This window comes from Epinephelus fuscoguttatus, linkage group LG14, assembly GCF_011397635.1.
Source record: "Epinephelus fuscoguttatus linkage group LG14, E.fuscoguttatus.final_Chr_v1".
NCBI classification, from domain to species: domain Eukaryota; kingdom Metazoa; phylum Chordata; class Actinopteri; order Perciformes; family Serranidae; genus Epinephelus; species Epinephelus fuscoguttatus.
In genome coordinates this window covers 22978082-22993816 of record NC_064765.1, presented here as the reverse complement: position 1 = coordinate 22993816, position 15735 = coordinate 22978082, and the positions used below count along the sequence as shown (strand labels likewise).

The window sequence follows — 15735 nt, the reverse complement described above, 5'->3', positions numbered from 1 at the left end:
CAGCATATTTGTACATTTTTGTCGCCAAGTATTTTATTTTGAAAATTATGTTCAGTGACAGTTGTAGGCATTTCCGTTTATACAGTCACATACATATTTTTTTGGGAAAAACCTTTTTTTAAATCACCATTAATGGATTGTCTTATTCAGGTTTTGTTTCTATAATATTTTTGTCATTTGGAAAACTTGTATAATAATTCACTGCAGTTAAACTTTAACATTATTGTCGTGAAGAATTTTATTCCGAAAATTCTCTCTCACAGGGACAGCTGTAGGCATTTCCGTTCATCAGTTACATCCGGCCGGAGATTTTTTTGGAAAAAAAAAAAAAACTTTTTTAAATTATCATTGATGGATTTTCTTATTCAGGTTTTGTAATTAAAAACTTAAATAGCAGCAGTTTAATTTTTACTTTTTTGTCGCGAAGAATTTTATTTTGAAAAATGTAGCCAGTTAAAACGGAAGTTGTCCTTTTGCCATGGAAACAGGAGGACGGGGCAAGTTTTTTATTATGTTGTGAGGCTTGTTAATGTTCATTTTTTGTAGAAACTTGTAGAAACTTTGAGGCGACGATGAACGTATTTTCTGACTCGAGCAGTTTTTCTTTTGACGCTGCACCAACTGACGAGTTTCTTCACCTTCGTGCACGCGCGGCCGGACTGACTTTTTGCGGGTGCGCGCACGCTGTTTTCCTGTGTAAATTGGCCTACTCACTGAGGTATCTTATATAGATTTATTTAAACTGCAGGGTTAGAACTTTACAACTTTAAGCAGCTAGCATTACTTTATGGCACTGTTGAAGTAATACTGATTGATGCACGTTTACATGTAGATGCAGCATCACAAGCCACACAAACAGAGGCCCGTTGGCATCAGGAGGAGACAGTGACCTCTGTGTTGGGATACTTGGGATGGGTCACATGGGGAAACAGCTGCTCCTCTCCCTCCTTGAAAAATCTGGCATCAAACCATCACACATTAAGATATCCACTAGAAGACCAGAATCTGCAGGTACACTGTCAAAACACACACTTTAAGGACAATTTAAAGTCCAAATCAAAGTTAGATAGTTATTGTGATGCAGTAAAACTCCAGTGTGTAGACTACATAGCACTGGAACTGCATTACAATTCAGTGTATATAATAAAGTCCTGTTGTCCATATGCCAATAATCCTAATGTCTACTACCTTTCTGATAGTTCATTTTAAAGCAGATATTGGCCGATACTGATGACGTGCCGATGTTATCTTGCCTCCCTAAAATGTTTAGACATGAGTTGATTTAACTAACTTGCACCTTGACCTTTCCTTTCTCATATACTCAGAAACCTGCCCTCATATTTGCCTTGCTGCTTCCTTATTTCAGTGGAATTCATCCAGAAAGGAGTTGAATGTTTTTTTGACAATCGCAGACTGGCAGCATGGGCAGATGTTCTGTTCCTCTGCTGTCTGCCCTCTCAACTCCCCAAAGTCTGCGCTGATCTCCACTCTCATCTGCCAAAACACTGCCTTGTGTACAGCTTCACCTCTGGTGTCCCTGTCACCAGGTACTCTTACACTCTCTCACACACACAGCATTGTTGTTGTTCAGTCACTAAACTCCTCTCTTTTGAACTGTTACTGCAGGTTGTCACGGCTTCTTGGACATGACTTCATTCTCAAACCACAGTATGACTTTGTAGCTTGTGATGCTGGAGATGTGTGGCTGTCGCGCACTCATCTGACCCAGGCTTTGACAGGTCCTTTAGAGGCATCGTGTCCTCTTGCAATGAGCGGTGTGTCATGTTTCATTATTGCAGACTTCAGCTTCTCTCAGAGCTTGCATTTGAACCTGTGGTGTTATATAAGATGGGAGAGAAAGCATTTGAAATTGGGTGTAGTGACATTATTTACATCAATTAAGTTGTATTCCTGTATACTGTTAATGCCAACTTTTAATTCCCATATTTAGGTGGTATTTCTCTGGGTTGGAACTGGGTGTGTGCAGTGTTGTACAGCCTGCTAAATATCTGCACCTCTGCCAGTCTGGGATCCAGTGATGCTCTCTCTCTTATCAACAGCATCCTTAAAGAGAAACGGCCGCACACTGTGGAATTAAACGCACACAGTTTCATCAGTGCATCATTTGCATCTTCCCTTACTGCAGAGGAGTGAGTGCAACGCTGTATAGCCCAAGTATAGATATTTTTTCTGTCAAGTTTAACTTAGTCCTCTCAGTCCTGATTTGACTTCTTCTTTCCCGTAAAGGCCTTTTCCCTGGATTTCTCTCACTGACACTCAGACCAAGAAGACACCACTGCTGTGCTTTCTATCAAGCAGCAAACCTCTGCAACAGTGCATCTCTGCAGCGTACAAATCGCTTCTAGGGACACCAGCAAAATTACCAGTTACTCTCTAACATAAAACATAACTGTATATTTGGATGTCCACCATAGATGCAGTGCGTTCCTGTGTGATGCACGTTTTGGTTTGAAAAATATAATCATATATTTCAATAAATAGGCTTCAACAGTATGTTTCATGATACTTGCAGTTTTTGTTTTATTTTGTTTATCTTTAAGGTAAGGTAAGCTATTATTTCTATTTATTTATTTCTATTTATATAATTCATTCATTTATTTAAGTTTTACTATTTTAAGAACATCAACACAAAAGACAAATACATAAACACAACCAGCACAGACTAAACAAAAACACATCTCTGCTGTATTCATAACATTAATAAATCCAAAGTCCATCAGCACAGCACCAATCCTTATATCATCAGGTGACGTATTCTACACAAAAAGCCTGGAAACAGACAAACAAAAAGGTCCCTATGATACAACCAAAGCAAAAGAAGCATCTCCATCTGTAGTTTGCAATTGTAATACATTTCAGTAGTGTCTAGCTCCTATGACATGTTTAGTCCTTTTATACGTTTGGTATTTGTGACCAATCCCCCAGTAAACAAAACTTTGGACTTAAAGGGATTTCTTAACCAAACCAACAACTTAAAATTTCTAATACTCCAATCCAGAGTGGTCTCACCAAACTACATTCCCATAAACAGTACAGGAAAGTTCCTATTTCAGTTTTACATTGCCAACAGCTATTGTTATTTCACAACTTCATTCTGTAGAGTCATAATGGTGTATGATAACATCTATGCAGTACCTTACATTGTGTGAGCTTCCCCCTCGCTTCTTTCACATATTTACCACATCCTGACACATACAAGTATTACTTGTAACCAAAAAAAATGTGCTTAATATGCTACTAATTGACAAGCTGTCAGATTCTGGCTGAGAATGTGAACTGAGCTGCTCTGATATAATCAAAAAAAAAAAAAGAAAAGAAAAGAAAACATAAATAAATTAAAAATAAATAAATAAATAAAATGAAACAAAATTAAATAAAATAAAAATTATTAAATTAAATTAAATTATTTTAAATAAATTAAAATAAAATAAAATAAATGAGCCACAGAGAAGTATTATTTTCAGGATATTTACTATCCTGACTCCCCACTCCTCAAACCAAAGTCACGTCCTTGAAATTGTGTGAAAGTGACAATACATTTCACAATGTACAAAATGCAAATATAGCCGGTTTATTCTGTCTTTATATACGTGTGCATAATAAAACTTATTGTACAGGATCTGATGCTTTGCTTAGATTCGCAGATTTTCGTCAACGCTCGAGAAAACGCGGAAGTGTCAAAAAAATCTGGGTCTGTTTTTTCCTGTAAAGCAGCAGCAGCAGCAGCACCGTGGAGAGATCCGTCACATGATTGCAGTGATATGGAGCCTCATTTCCTGACGGCCTGAGCTGGACTAAAATAAAATCGTATCGAGTTATCAGCTTATCAGCGTGACATCCAGGTAAGATAAATGTGTGCCCGGTGTGCCTGCAGCCTCGGGTTCACTTTCCCTGTGCTAGGTAGCATCCGCTAACGGAAGCTAACAGCTAGCCTCCCAGCTAATGACGGCATTACATACACATAACGCTACGCATTTAGCTTCAGTCGCTTTAGCTATTAATTTATTAGCATGTACTGTGGTTAACACGGTCTATTAATGTCAAACAGCAGTTAGTTTAGTGAGTTTATCCAGGCAGCGTTGGGAGGCTAGTTTTAGTTTTGTCATCTCTCCCTCCCTGCCTGTGGCTGGAAAGGGGCGGGGCTTCATATTTTCCAGCCACGCAGACAGAGGTGTTTGTCTTGTCTTTACAGCCATGGAGAGATTAGAAGCCACATCAGAGCTCCAGTCGCGGCTGTCATCGCTCTCCTTCTCATCGTTCCCCGGACTCACATCCAACCAGTGCGACGACAGACCGCTGGACAGGTAGCCTGTTGCTGCAGAAAAGTGCTGCTTATAACGCTGCTGTAAGGAAACGTATTGCCAGTTCTACTTCTTGCATCCTAGTGTCATCTCTGTTGAAATGTTTTGATGTCTTTTCTGCTGCTTTACTATCTGCTCATCAGGCTCCAGAGTACAGACCTTTCACAGAGTTGTATCCAGTCCATAAACCAGGCTGATATGGATGAAAGCAAGGAGGATTCAGGGCAACATTGTGAGGTATTCAATATTAAAGTGTGTTTGAAGAGCTGTCAGTGAGTGGCAATAAACAACGAAGCAAATATAAGATAATTTTTCAGCTTTAATGTCAGTTTTGTTTGTGTGCATTTTAAGGGCAACGAGGAGGCCCCAGCAGAGCCGGCCCTGGGGGAAGGAGGCGAGGAGAACAACAGTGCTGGGAGCTGTCAGCCCTCCGCTGAGATGAAAGGTGAGGACCTGCAGAGTATGTCATCGTGACTGCTGCTTTCTTTAATCTATGCTTCTAAATCACAAGTTTCATAAGTCTGTCACAGTGTAACACTAGCTCTAAAAGCAATAATCTACAAATGTTATAAGGCTCATGTAGGCCAGATAAATAAATATCAAAGCTGCTGTTATGCTCTTTGTGAACCCGTCGCCATTTGTTCCTCCCGATGGCAGCCCAGATGCCACCCCTGAAACCCCCAACGACGTGGACATCTGCTGCTCTGAAGGAGCTGAAGGCGAAGCTTCGAACGGAGGATGACAGCATGGTGACAGTGTACCGAGGAGACATCATGACAGTTCACGTGCCCACTGTCCCCGAGGCTAAGAAAGTGTGCTGGGAATTTGCCACAGACGGTTATGACATTGGCTTCGGCATATATTTTGACTGGACTCCAGTCACAAGCCGGTCTATTACGGTGCACATCAGTGAGTCGAGCGATGACGAAGAGGAGGAGGAGGAGCTGGAAGGTCAGTCAGTGGTCACAACTCAGAATCTAAAGCAACCTTTGAAATCTTTTTTAATTGTGCATATAATTCTACAAAACACACCATGGTTGTGTTTTTATGTGTTGTCCTCCTATTGGGATCTGACGCAGTGTGTTGATTCTGTGGTTTGTGATTCCCGTTGCAGGGCCCGTCACTAATGGAGACATCGAGAAGGGCTCCAAAACTCAAACCAATTCTAACTTGGCTGAAATCCTCCCTGTGTACCGCCAGGACAGTCACCTATCCGTCCAGGGTGGGAGCCACGATTTCCCAGGTGAAGGCACTTACCTCCTGAAGTTCGACAACTCCTACTCACTATGGCGAAACAAAACTCTTTACTACAGAGTTTATTACAGTGCCTGAGATGCCAGTTTATGAATGTATATCATTTACAGGAAAAAATACTACTCTTAAGAACGATGAACTATTTTTGATTCCGTACTTGGAAAAAAAGTTATAATATTTAAAAGGTTAAATATAGGCATATCTATTTTTTATCACTATCAGCTTGTGTCGCCACACGTTGAGTTTACGATCAGATAGTTTTTGAATGCAGCATTTGCTCCAATGTCTCGCTGATAGATATTTGAAGAAGCCTTGCATATGTGCCATGTTCCTGTGTATGCACTGTGCTATTTGGTCAAGTGCCCGTCATAAAGCATTTATTGTCTCCAGGTGTAACATTTCTATGGTAGCAGTGATCAGGGAACACCTGTACAGGATATATTTCACCAGGCCAGGTGCTAAATCAGCAGTGCTCTAAAGAAATGGATTTTTGTTTTGTGTGTGTATGCAGACACCGTCTATGATTATGTTGCTTTGTTGTTGTCACGTGTATTTATCTTTCTGTATCGTAACTTATTTGTTTTTCTGTGTCAAATTTGATCATGTGACGATATAATTATGTAATGCAAATACTGTGCACAGAGCTGTCTACTGTCATAGTGGTGTGTCGGTAAAAGATATAAGAATTGAATGTACTGAAGTAAGTGGTAACAGTTTTCCAGAGTGTGCTTTTTATGACACAATCAAAAGCCATCCCTTATCACATAAAGCTCTTATTGTGTAATATAGATTCAATATTTACATTTGCCTCCTCCCCTCCTCCCTTTAATTTACTGTATCAGAGGCAAGGAGCAGTTATGATGTTCATCTAAATGTATTTTGTGCACAGGTCTATGTTGCCTTGTTTCATCCTGTTTCCAAAGTCGATACTTCTACCACACTCCATCGTGTGCATGTTCCCAAAGATGTCACAGATTTGGCTGCTAATGCCGCACACAATGTAAAACAGCCAGTTTAAAGCTTCCCATGTTTGCTGTACTGTACCTTTACTGTAAGTTCTGATGACATTTGTTCCTGAAATTTATATCCCACAATAAAGAGAAGATTATCTACTTTTCTTTGTGATTCATTGTGGATCAATTTTATGAAAGCTCATGAGCAGATGATAGTTTGGACATTTAGGAGCAGGTAAACACCGTAACGTGACATGTTAGAGATGTCACTTGACAGCTGGTATGTGTGTAGTCCTTTAACTAAATCTGTCCTGAGACGCCGTCATTTCATAACAGTCTCAGTGCAGATCCAGGATTAGAAAGCCCTGCAGGATGGTCCCCCGTGTTTCCATTAAATTGTGGCATTGGGGGATTGATGTAATTGTTACAGAGGTGTTGATGAAACCAGGTTTTATTTTCAGCTCTCCCTGAAGGCCTGCGAGACCCCAGAGTTGCATCCAGTGTGTCACATTTTACTGGGTGTCTAAGAAGCAGCAGGAATCTTCTTAATTATTCCTACATGTTATTCGTCTCATATGTTGAAGAAGGTGTGGACAGGAGATATGCAGTAACTTATTAAATGTACTGATAAATCCTGATACTCCTTGCAGATACATTTTTGCCATGAATATATTATCCATGCCTGTGCTGTCAGCAAAATCTAGTACATGTTTTATTTATGTGATGTGACTGTGGTGCTGGCACTGGCCTGCATTATAACAAAGGTGTTTTCAATGTTCTGTCCAACCCCCTTACAGGTACACGGCGCACATAAGGGAGCCAGAATAAAAACATAAACCAATACAACACCAGGCTAACCCCTATGGAGGGTGACAAAGGTTATCAGACTATCAGACTGCTATTTAAGAAATTGTCAGTGGGAAGCGACTTAAAAGCGTAGCTTTCATGATATGAGACAACATAATATGATATACTTTATTGTCCCCGTAGGGAAATTTGTCTTGGACTTGGGAGTATTGCTGCCTTACAATAACAGACCAGAAGAAATGAAAAGTATATTCCATAAAAAAAACAACATAAAAACACTTACTACACATAACAGTATTGCATATCAGCAGCTCATGTATTGTACAGAACACCAGCACACAACAGAGCAGCATGAGTAAAACACAATCCTAAGCATCAAGCGACACTTAAAAATTTTACTTAAGGTTGGCACAAATGAATACACCTACTGATTACTTCACACTGGAAGACTCCAGCAAAGCTACCCCAAGAACAAATCTAGTTTGGTTGAGTAAAGCTACTCAGAAAAAGTAGTTCAAACTATGTTCTTAAAAGGATCACATTGACAATGTGCATGATATGAAATCATAATACTTTTTTTATAAGTCACACAAGAAAAAAAACAAGCAGAGCAAAAAAGCAAAATAAAAATGTCACTCAATTTAACTGCACAAAGTACCCAATTGTTCAGATGTCAGACATAAACAATAAATAAAAAACTAAGTAAAATATACCTCACCCTTAATGAGAAAGTGCAGGAATGTCAGCTTTGGTTTTGTGTATGATGTCCATCTAAAATTATTATAATACAAAAATAACACAAACATTTACATGCCAACATAAAATGCCACTGAATTTAGTATATTGCAAAGAGTGCAACCTTTCACAGGTCCAAAAAATAAATACATAATAGCCCAAACTAGCCCACTCTTCATGGGAAACTGCAGAGAATGTCAGTTTTGTTTTTTTGTTTTTGATGTCCATCATTCAAACACCTGCCTCCCAAAAAAAAGTTCAGGTGGGGGTCATGCACCAGGTAGGATTACTCAGGTGGCCAGGTAACTTCTAAAGTAGCAACAACTTCTCTTAACATTTATTAATAAATAGCAATGATCAAAACTAATGACTAACTGTGGTCAAAGTCAATTACAAGGGAAAAGCAATTGTAAAATAATTTTTTTTAAAAAAGAATCATTACCCTTTATGTCCTATAATTGTTTGTATTTTCAGTAGCTATTCAAGCTATTGTTAAATGTAGTTAAACTTAATTATGTTTAAACATGTAGCTCACTTCTCCTCGACACTGTAATTTTTTTTACATTGTTTCACAAAGAGTTGTTCAATTACACGTAGCTAAACACTGCAGGTGTTAAACAATGGTTAAATTCAGTGTGTTTCCAGGTATGTAATTATATTTAAATTAATCACGCCGCGGTCTCAGCTGTGCGTTTTCAAAGCGGCCTCGCGCTCGACGCCAATCAGGAAGTTTATCTAGTAGGCGTTTGTTCTCCAAACTCCTACTGAGGAGACCTGAGATAAACATGGGGAAGCTTAATTTTTTTGTCCTTTGGTCCCTACGTGACGCCCCCCGCCAGTTCATCAGGTAGGCTTACTTTTTAAATACTTTTTTTTATTGTTTGAAATAAACATTTCAAACATGTGGTCTCACCCTCGGCAGCAAATCCAACCGGAGCTGCTTCCAAGTCCACATCCCGCTGCCTCTTCCCAAACAGCTGGTCATCTTTGGCCTCGGAGAGTGGAAATGCAGCGAGGCGACCATCTCAGTGGATGTTGTGGTCAGTGCCCAGTGCCCCGCCCAGAAAATTGGCACTCTGTCAGCTCAAGCAAAGTATGTGGAGGAAGTGTGTTAGTTTCTGTTGTTGATACAAAAAAAAAATCTCGAGTGTAAAGTGGTAAAATTGACCTTGAACTCAGGTGCCTGACCTGGGAGGGTGACTGGAGAGATGACGTTGTCACAGTGGCAGCAGAGAGAGGCAGGAGAGGAGTTTATGGCAAGATTGTGCTCACAGTGTGTGGACAGGTAGGAAGCTTTGTCTTTGTGTTCACAGGTCATATACACACTGGCCACTTTATTAGGTACACCTTGCTTGTACCGGGTTGGACCCCCTTTACCTACACAATTACCTTAATTTTTCGTGGCGTAGATTCAACAAGGTGCTGGAAACATTCCTCAGAGATGTTGGTCCATATTGACATGATAGCATCACACAGTTGCTGAACATCCATGATGCGAATCTCCCGTTCCACCACATCCCTAAGGTGCTCTATTGGATGGAGACCTGGTGACTGTGGAGGCCGTTGGAGTACAGTGAACTCACTGTCATGTTCAAGAAACCAGTTTGAGATGATTTGAGCTTTGTGACATGGTGCATTATCCTGCTGGAACTAGCCATCAGAAGATAATTATTAATTACATGTAGTTCAGCACTCCCCAACACTGGGTTTAGTTCAAATTTCAGATATTGAAGGCATCATATTGTCACTGCTTTAATGCAAAGACTTGTGTCCAACTACAGGATCAAGCCAGTGTCTTCAGCAGCACTCCTCTGGTTCAAAGGAAGTTTCTGTTCCCAGACCAGCATGATGCCACTGATCTCTCCTGCACGTTACACCAGAGCGTTGTAAATGACACGGTGAGATGAACAGGGTTAAAATTGCTTTGCTGTGATCTACTCTTTTGTTGCAGCGTTTCATTATTGTCCTGCCTTGCAGATAACTTCCAACTCCTCACACCTGGGTGATAGTGTTTTCTGTGCGGAGATCCAAGTTAATAAAATTGACACCAGTGAGCCCACGGTGGGGAACAAACTCCCGCTTTGGCCTACGGTAATATTCACGCTCAACTATATTTTGATTCATGTCTGCATGTAAAGTAAGTGACTTATTCTTTGATGTACAACTCTCAGGATAAGACCCCCAAACGGACAGTTATTAGTAGGAGAGGCCGGCTGACATGGAGCTCTGAGGACATGGACAGTCTGGCAGAGGACATAGAACAGGCTTCAACGCCCAAGAAAATGAGGCTGTCCAGGATGAACAGCAAAGAGGAAATGAGTGTGCAGATAAAAACGGAGACCAGAGAAGGTCAGGAAACTTTAACAACCACTGCGGTCACATCTGAATGCTCAAAATGCAGTTTGACAGAGATCTTGGTTTAGTTTCAGTGTGTCCATCAAAGCGCTGGAGCCATACCATGTGCCTGAGTGACCCTGACACAGCCATCCTCATCGGAGGGGAGGCAGCGGATCAACATTACTGCAAGGACTCCCTGTGGAAGCTTGAGTTAGGTCAGTGGGTATTGTTTACTATAACCAAAAGGAGGAAATAAGACAAACTAGGGAAATATTTGCACTGAACATGGTGTTGTTTTTCCACATTTATTTCCATCTTGACCTATTTCCAGACAGTGACTTCTGGTTCCCCATGAACTCCTCTGCATCTGGGCCCGTGCCGCCGTGTGCCCGAGGACACTCCGCAACCTATGACCCAGACTCTAAGTCGGTCTTTGTTTACGGTGGCCTGAGGGAGGGTCAGCGCTACAGCGAGCTGTACATCCTTAACACTCTGACCTGGAAGTGGAAGCTTGTCACTGTGGGTTTGTTGCAAGTCACAAACATGTAGTAGCCTTGATTTTTTTTTTTTTTTTTTTTTTTTTTATCAAATACTCAAGCAGATGTGTAGGAAATGCTTTCTCCTGGCTTGTTTTGCGTATTTACACCCTCTAGGCAAAAGGGAGTGTTCCAAATTTGGCACATCACTCTGCAGCTTTTTATAAGAAAGAGCTTTTCGTCTTTGGTGGAGTTCAGCTGAGCCACTCTTCTGTGGATAAGACCTGCAGTAACACTCTGTACATCTTCAACCCAGAGTTTGAACTCTGGTACCAGCCGATTGTGGAGGGGGACAGACCTCTGCCTCGGTTTGGGTCAGTTCTTCTTTTCAACACAACTACGCTCTCATCCAAATACTGTTTAATTTTCCTTTCTACATATTGATCCCATGCTTGTTTATATTAAACAGACACTCAGCCACACTGATGTCACAGAGGTTGATAATATTTGGTGGACGGAAGACTGCCACCTACCTGAATGATCTCCATGTTCTAGATCTGGGTAAGATGAAGATTCAGTGGCTGCACTAAGAAATGATTTTGTGTCCAGGCTTAAACTGATATTTCTGTTTCTTTTTTTTTTTTAAGGATTCATGGAGTACACAGCTGTGAAGTGTGGGAACATGCCACCGCTGCCTCGAGGGTGAGTGCAGAACTAATCAACCTTGACAAAATGTCATTGATGTAGCCATCTGTTTTCTTTTATTTTTGGTGTCTTTGACAGATGGAACTGCACTTTACTTTAATGGGGTTAACACAAAAAATACTGTCTTTCAGCATTGTTAATTATATTTTTTTTGCTAAATATGGAATAATGTCAGTAATTGAATGAAGTATTATGTAGACACTGGCTTTAGAACAGTAACTGTACATGAGAAACTTCCCTGCTCGTACATGGACAGGTTTCATGCAGCTGCACCAGTTGCAAACAACAGGATATTAGTCAGTGGAGGCTGCAGTGCAATTGGAGCTCTGCAGGATTTACACATTTTCAACATCGGTGAGTACGTCATTTGTGCCACTTCAATCTGATTATAGTAAATACGATGAGATTATCAGTGTGATCCTGATAACATAGTAATTGTTAATAAGGTTGGCGTCAGACATGGGTATTTACTTTGAGTCACCGTGTTCCAAGCTGTTACTAACAGTGCTTTGATTTCTCCTCAGACACCAACATGTGGAGCTCAGTGGCGGCTCCTCTGCTTTGCTCCAAGCCTCGTGCAGGACACAGCATGATGAACCTGGGCTGCTCCGTCCTAACAGATGCAGAGAAGCATGAACAGGATGGAAACGTCAGTGTCTGCTGCACACTGCTGGTGTTTGGAGGATCGGACTGCTCAGGCACCTTCTACAACGACACACTCAAGTGCACAGTGGAGATTCCTGGTGACAAGTGATTTGACAGAATCTGTTCAGGACAATTGGTTTTTTATGGTTTTTAAACAGTGGAGAATGCTGTGGTCTGTTCTGACAGAAAAATACCAGTATCTCCATGTGTGTTTATCTCTCAGTTTGTCTACATGGTTGTTTGTCTTTACATGTTGTGCAGTTTGTGCATGATGTATTCTGTAGCTTACACTGTATTGTCACTTCCTTTTATTCCTTTGTCTCTTTTAAAACCATCTATACTTCCTCCATACAGGAAATATGCTGCCATAGGTGAGCTCAGTGGTTTTGCACTTTGCATAGCAAATCTGCATGTGTTTCACATTACTTTATGTCCTCTACCCTGTCCCCATGTATCAGTATGAATTTGAGGGTAAAGTGCTGGACTTGGAAAAATGCATTAAATCAAAATGCCAATAAATATTTTTAAATCAAAGTTACCTTGTTATTTAAAGTAACAACACTATAACAGGATTATTTTCCAAGTGTTTTATTTAACAGTGTACAAAGTTGCATGGCTGTCTCTGAAGCTGCTGAGTTGTTCTATGCACGCAGGTCGGCAGGTGTGTCTGGCTGGCAAGACGGGCTGCTCACTTTGAAAGCTTCAATTTCAAGTAAGGTTTGATTTAACCTTTTGATAGTTGGATACTGCCCGACGTCCACTTTGAACCTGTAGAGATTAAAGGCATAGACAGGTCATGCTTCTTTGTATAGGGTGTTTAAAGTTCAGTGGGTTGGGCGTAGCATGCGGCTTTATGTATACGAAAAGGGTAAAAAAAACCATGCTATATACGATATAACTATCAAGTACAAAATGCCATGACATTCACACTAATCTCTTCTTTTTCAGGCTGACGGATTATTAATGTGGTATTTGTGTTGCAGATTTTTATTAAATGCCTGAGTACGTACCTCTCTGCATTGTAGACTTGTGGCACCAGACAGATGTCTGCCATGGATATCTTAAAAAGAGAGTAATGAGTCAGATAAAAAGTCTCTGCTGTTTAATACACTGTTATGATTTATAGTCGTGCCTCTTACCTCATCACCGACACAATATTTCCCTGCTGTTTGCTTCAGAATGGGCTCAAGAGCTGGAAGAGAAAGGTGCACATAAATCATAAAGGATGTCTAGTGATGATGTCTTAGAATAAAACTGGATGTATAATGGAGAAGATTGGCCTCCACTTACCTTGAAAGCCACGTTCAATGAAGTGCTGAGCCCACTGCACCTTTTCGGCTCCTATTTTCTGAATCACGTACAAATTCTGAAACAACCAGGAATTAATTAATATAGTGAAGTTGCATGGATTTTCATATCCTCCTATCACACCTGAATTTGCAACCTGCAATACCTGCTTGAGCTGTCTGCTTCAGTTTGGCTGTAATCATTGAGGGTGTTTTCACACTTAGTCCTTTTCAGCTGTCTAAACGGACTCAGAGTGGTGACTCAGCACTTTTTGCGCATATGTCAATGCTCCAAGAAAACTCAGACCCCTCTGAAGACAAGGTGGTCTGAGTTTGGTTCGTTATAAGTCCATGGTACAGTCCAGAAAGAGTCCTCTTTCAAATGAACTGATAATGTGAATACAAAACGAGCGGAGTCCCTTTTCTGTTGGTCCAGTTTTTGGTGCACTTTAGGACTGGGTTCAGTTCGTTTAAAAGGACTATATGTGAAAATACCTTAAGACTGTGCTGTTCTCACCTGCAGAGGCTGTATCCCAGAGGCGATGACATCACTTATCATCCGGACCTGGGCACGTTTCTTTGGGTGTACTGGGAGAAGCCGAGGCCCTGGCCTGGTCTCGTCGATGTACTGGATCACTGCCAGCTGCACGGGCAAGAGACCATTTTCATAAGTGTTAAGTGGGTTAACTAAAATCTGGTTTTGTGGGATTACGTGGGTGAAGAGTTTGGGGACTCACTGACTGAGAGAGGGTGATGCCATCAATTTCGACTGCGGGCACTTGTTGCATGGGGTTCAGTGCCTTGTACTGTTCAGTAAGCTGCACAGAGAACTTTTGTGAGATGAATACAGGACTTACACTGACTGACTTTTCAAGGGCCTTTCCAAATGGTCATTATTGTATGAAAATTAATCGGCAACCTTTTCCAATCTCTAATAGTTGGTTGTATTTATATTCACTTCAAATACAGGCACAGTCATATAAGTACTTACTGTGCATCAGTCTGGCACTGTCTTTCAAGCATGAGGGAAAACAGTGTGTTCTTCATGCATTTGATTAAAAACTAATTTCCAGATGCAAGTGTGGGGAAAAAACACTGCTGCAACATAAGAATGTAAGCATATGTTTTTAAGCCTTGGGAGCAGATGTATAAAGTCATCTATGGATGATTTCTGAAACCGTTTCATTACACATCAAAATTCCATGGCTTTTCCAGGCCTGGAAAATGAGATTGTGAAATTCCATAACTGTGGCAACCCTGTAATTATCATACACAATATGACATGTCTGCACTGGTATTGATCATGTGGATCTATACTGTACCTGCTGACCTCCATCTTTGATTAGATTGACTGGAGCCTGGTCATATTCGATACCTTTGAGAGCAAAAGCTGGTGCACACAAAGTCAATTAGCAAATAGTTTGCATCAAAATAACAGCTAAATAGTAAACTACTGTGGCATGACTTACCAATGCGGACCCTCCAGGAGCAGGAACTTCTGAAGTACCCATGAAGAACAGGCTGCACAGAAAAACAAAACACAACATGTTCAGTCCATTTAGAAACATCACAATGTCCTTCTGCATAGTCAGCCTTCCTTGTGTCTTCACCTTGGTTTGGGTTGCCATAGCTTTTTGGTTCCAGTTTTTACTCAACTAGACTGAATCAACTATTGCAGAAAGTTTTTCTACAGTTTAACAGTCTCATCATCCTTCAGCAGCCAATAGGGTGAGCCCCTAAAATCCCTCCTACCTACTCTTTGGTCCATGACTAAGCAACATCTGGCCTTCATATGGTTCACATTAGGTGCACACACACACTTAGCAAACAGCTAACAGTGTTGTTACAGTACCTTGGTGAGGGAAGCTAAGGGCAAGTGCATTGTTGTGGCTGTGATAACGTTGTCGCTTTTATTGTTAGGATAAGCTGTGTTGCTTGCTCAAAGAGACGTCGACAATGTCCAGCATTTCCCTCTTAATGTCTTCGACGTTGACTATATGGACATAGCTCAGCTTGTAGACACAAATCTCTGCCTGTGCCTGAATGAAGCTAGCTTTTCTCAATTTTAACAGAGCTGTTCGCCAACGGTTGCATAACTTACAGCCAGTCTTGCTAAGTCTTTTAGCCAATGATTACTCGAGTTCATCGGCGAAGGCGGGATCATCTAAAACCTCACTTGGCGATTGGATAGAATGCACATACATTGACCAATCAG

General features: G+C 40.9%; 4 protein-coding genes across 7 annotated transcripts; 3 read left to right on the top strand and 1 right to left on the bottom strand.

Annotated features, from left to right (window-relative positions):
* Window positions 1–454: 454 nt before the first annotated feature.
* Window positions 455–3128, top strand: noxred1 (NADP-dependent oxidoreductase domain containing 1). 2 transcript variants are annotated; one of them, XM_049596041.1, is made up of 6 exons: window positions 455–718; window positions 833–1011; window positions 1367–1547; window positions 1627–1775; window positions 1952–2150; window positions 2248–3128. In XM_049596041.1, the coding sequence occupies exons 1-6, from the start codon at window positions 573–575 to the stop codon at window positions 2396–2398; spliced, it is 1005 nt and encodes a 334-aa protein (XP_049451998.1). In that variant the 5' UTR covers window positions 455–572; the 3' UTR covers window positions 2399–3128. The 2 variants fall into 2 exon arrangements, with proteins under 2 accessions (XP_049451998.1, XP_049451999.1); XM_049596042.1 differs by having other exon boundaries at window positions 2218–2329.
* A 566-nt stretch (window positions 3129–3694) lies between these two features.
* On the top strand, window positions 3695–6693 carry tmed8 (transmembrane p24 trafficking protein 8). The gene is made up of 6 exons (XM_049597017.1): window positions 3695–3863; window positions 4214–4325; window positions 4466–4559; window positions 4674–4767; window positions 4980–5273; window positions 5437–6693. The coding sequence occupies exons 2-6, from the start codon at window positions 4216–4218 to the stop codon at window positions 5652–5654; spliced, it is 810 nt and encodes a 269-aa protein (XP_049452974.1). The 5' UTR covers window positions 3695–3863; window positions 4214–4215; the 3' UTR covers window positions 5655–6693.
* Window positions 6694–8692: 1999 nt separating this feature from the next.
* Window positions 8693–12718, top strand: zgc:163014 (uncharacterized protein LOC100038766 homolog). 2 transcript variants are annotated; one of them, XM_049595713.1, is made up of 13 exons: window positions 8693–8918; window positions 8994–9164; window positions 9251–9356; window positions 9853–9969; window positions 10049–10162; window positions 10243–10420; window positions 10501–10623; window positions 10740–10927; window positions 11062–11258; window positions 11354–11445; window positions 11532–11586; window positions 11846–11943; window positions 12114–12718. In XM_049595713.1, exons 1-13 carry the CDS (start codon window positions 8857–8859, stop codon window positions 12341–12343), a joined length of 1731 nt encoding a protein of 576 aa, XP_049451670.1. In that variant the 5' UTR covers window positions 8693–8856; the 3' UTR covers window positions 12344–12718. The 2 variants fall into 2 exon arrangements, with proteins under 2 accessions (XP_049451670.1, XP_049451669.1); XM_049595712.1 differs by having other exon boundaries at window positions 10495–10623.
* Window positions 12719–12806: 88 nt separating this feature from the next.
* Window positions 12807–15645, bottom strand: gstz1 (glutathione S-transferase zeta 1). Of its 2 annotated transcripts, none has more exons than XM_049595716.1 (9): window positions 15373–15645; window positions 14990–15041; window positions 14843–14910; window positions 14258–14338; window positions 14038–14163; window positions 13525–13600; window positions 13374–13426; window positions 13245–13294; window positions 12807–13002 (listed from the first exon to the last, which is right to left on the bottom strand). In XM_049595716.1, the coding sequence occupies exons 1-9, from the start codon at window positions 15400–15402 to the stop codon at window positions 12876–12878; spliced, it is 663 nt and encodes a 220-aa protein (XP_049451673.1). In that variant the 5' UTR covers window positions 15403–15645; the 3' UTR covers window positions 12807–12875. The 2 variants fall into 2 exon arrangements, with proteins under 2 accessions (XP_049451673.1, XP_049451674.1); XM_049595717.1 differs by lacking the exon at window positions 15373–15645 and adding an exon at window positions 15131–15286.
* Between the last annotated feature and the right edge of the window lie 90 nt (window positions 15646–15735).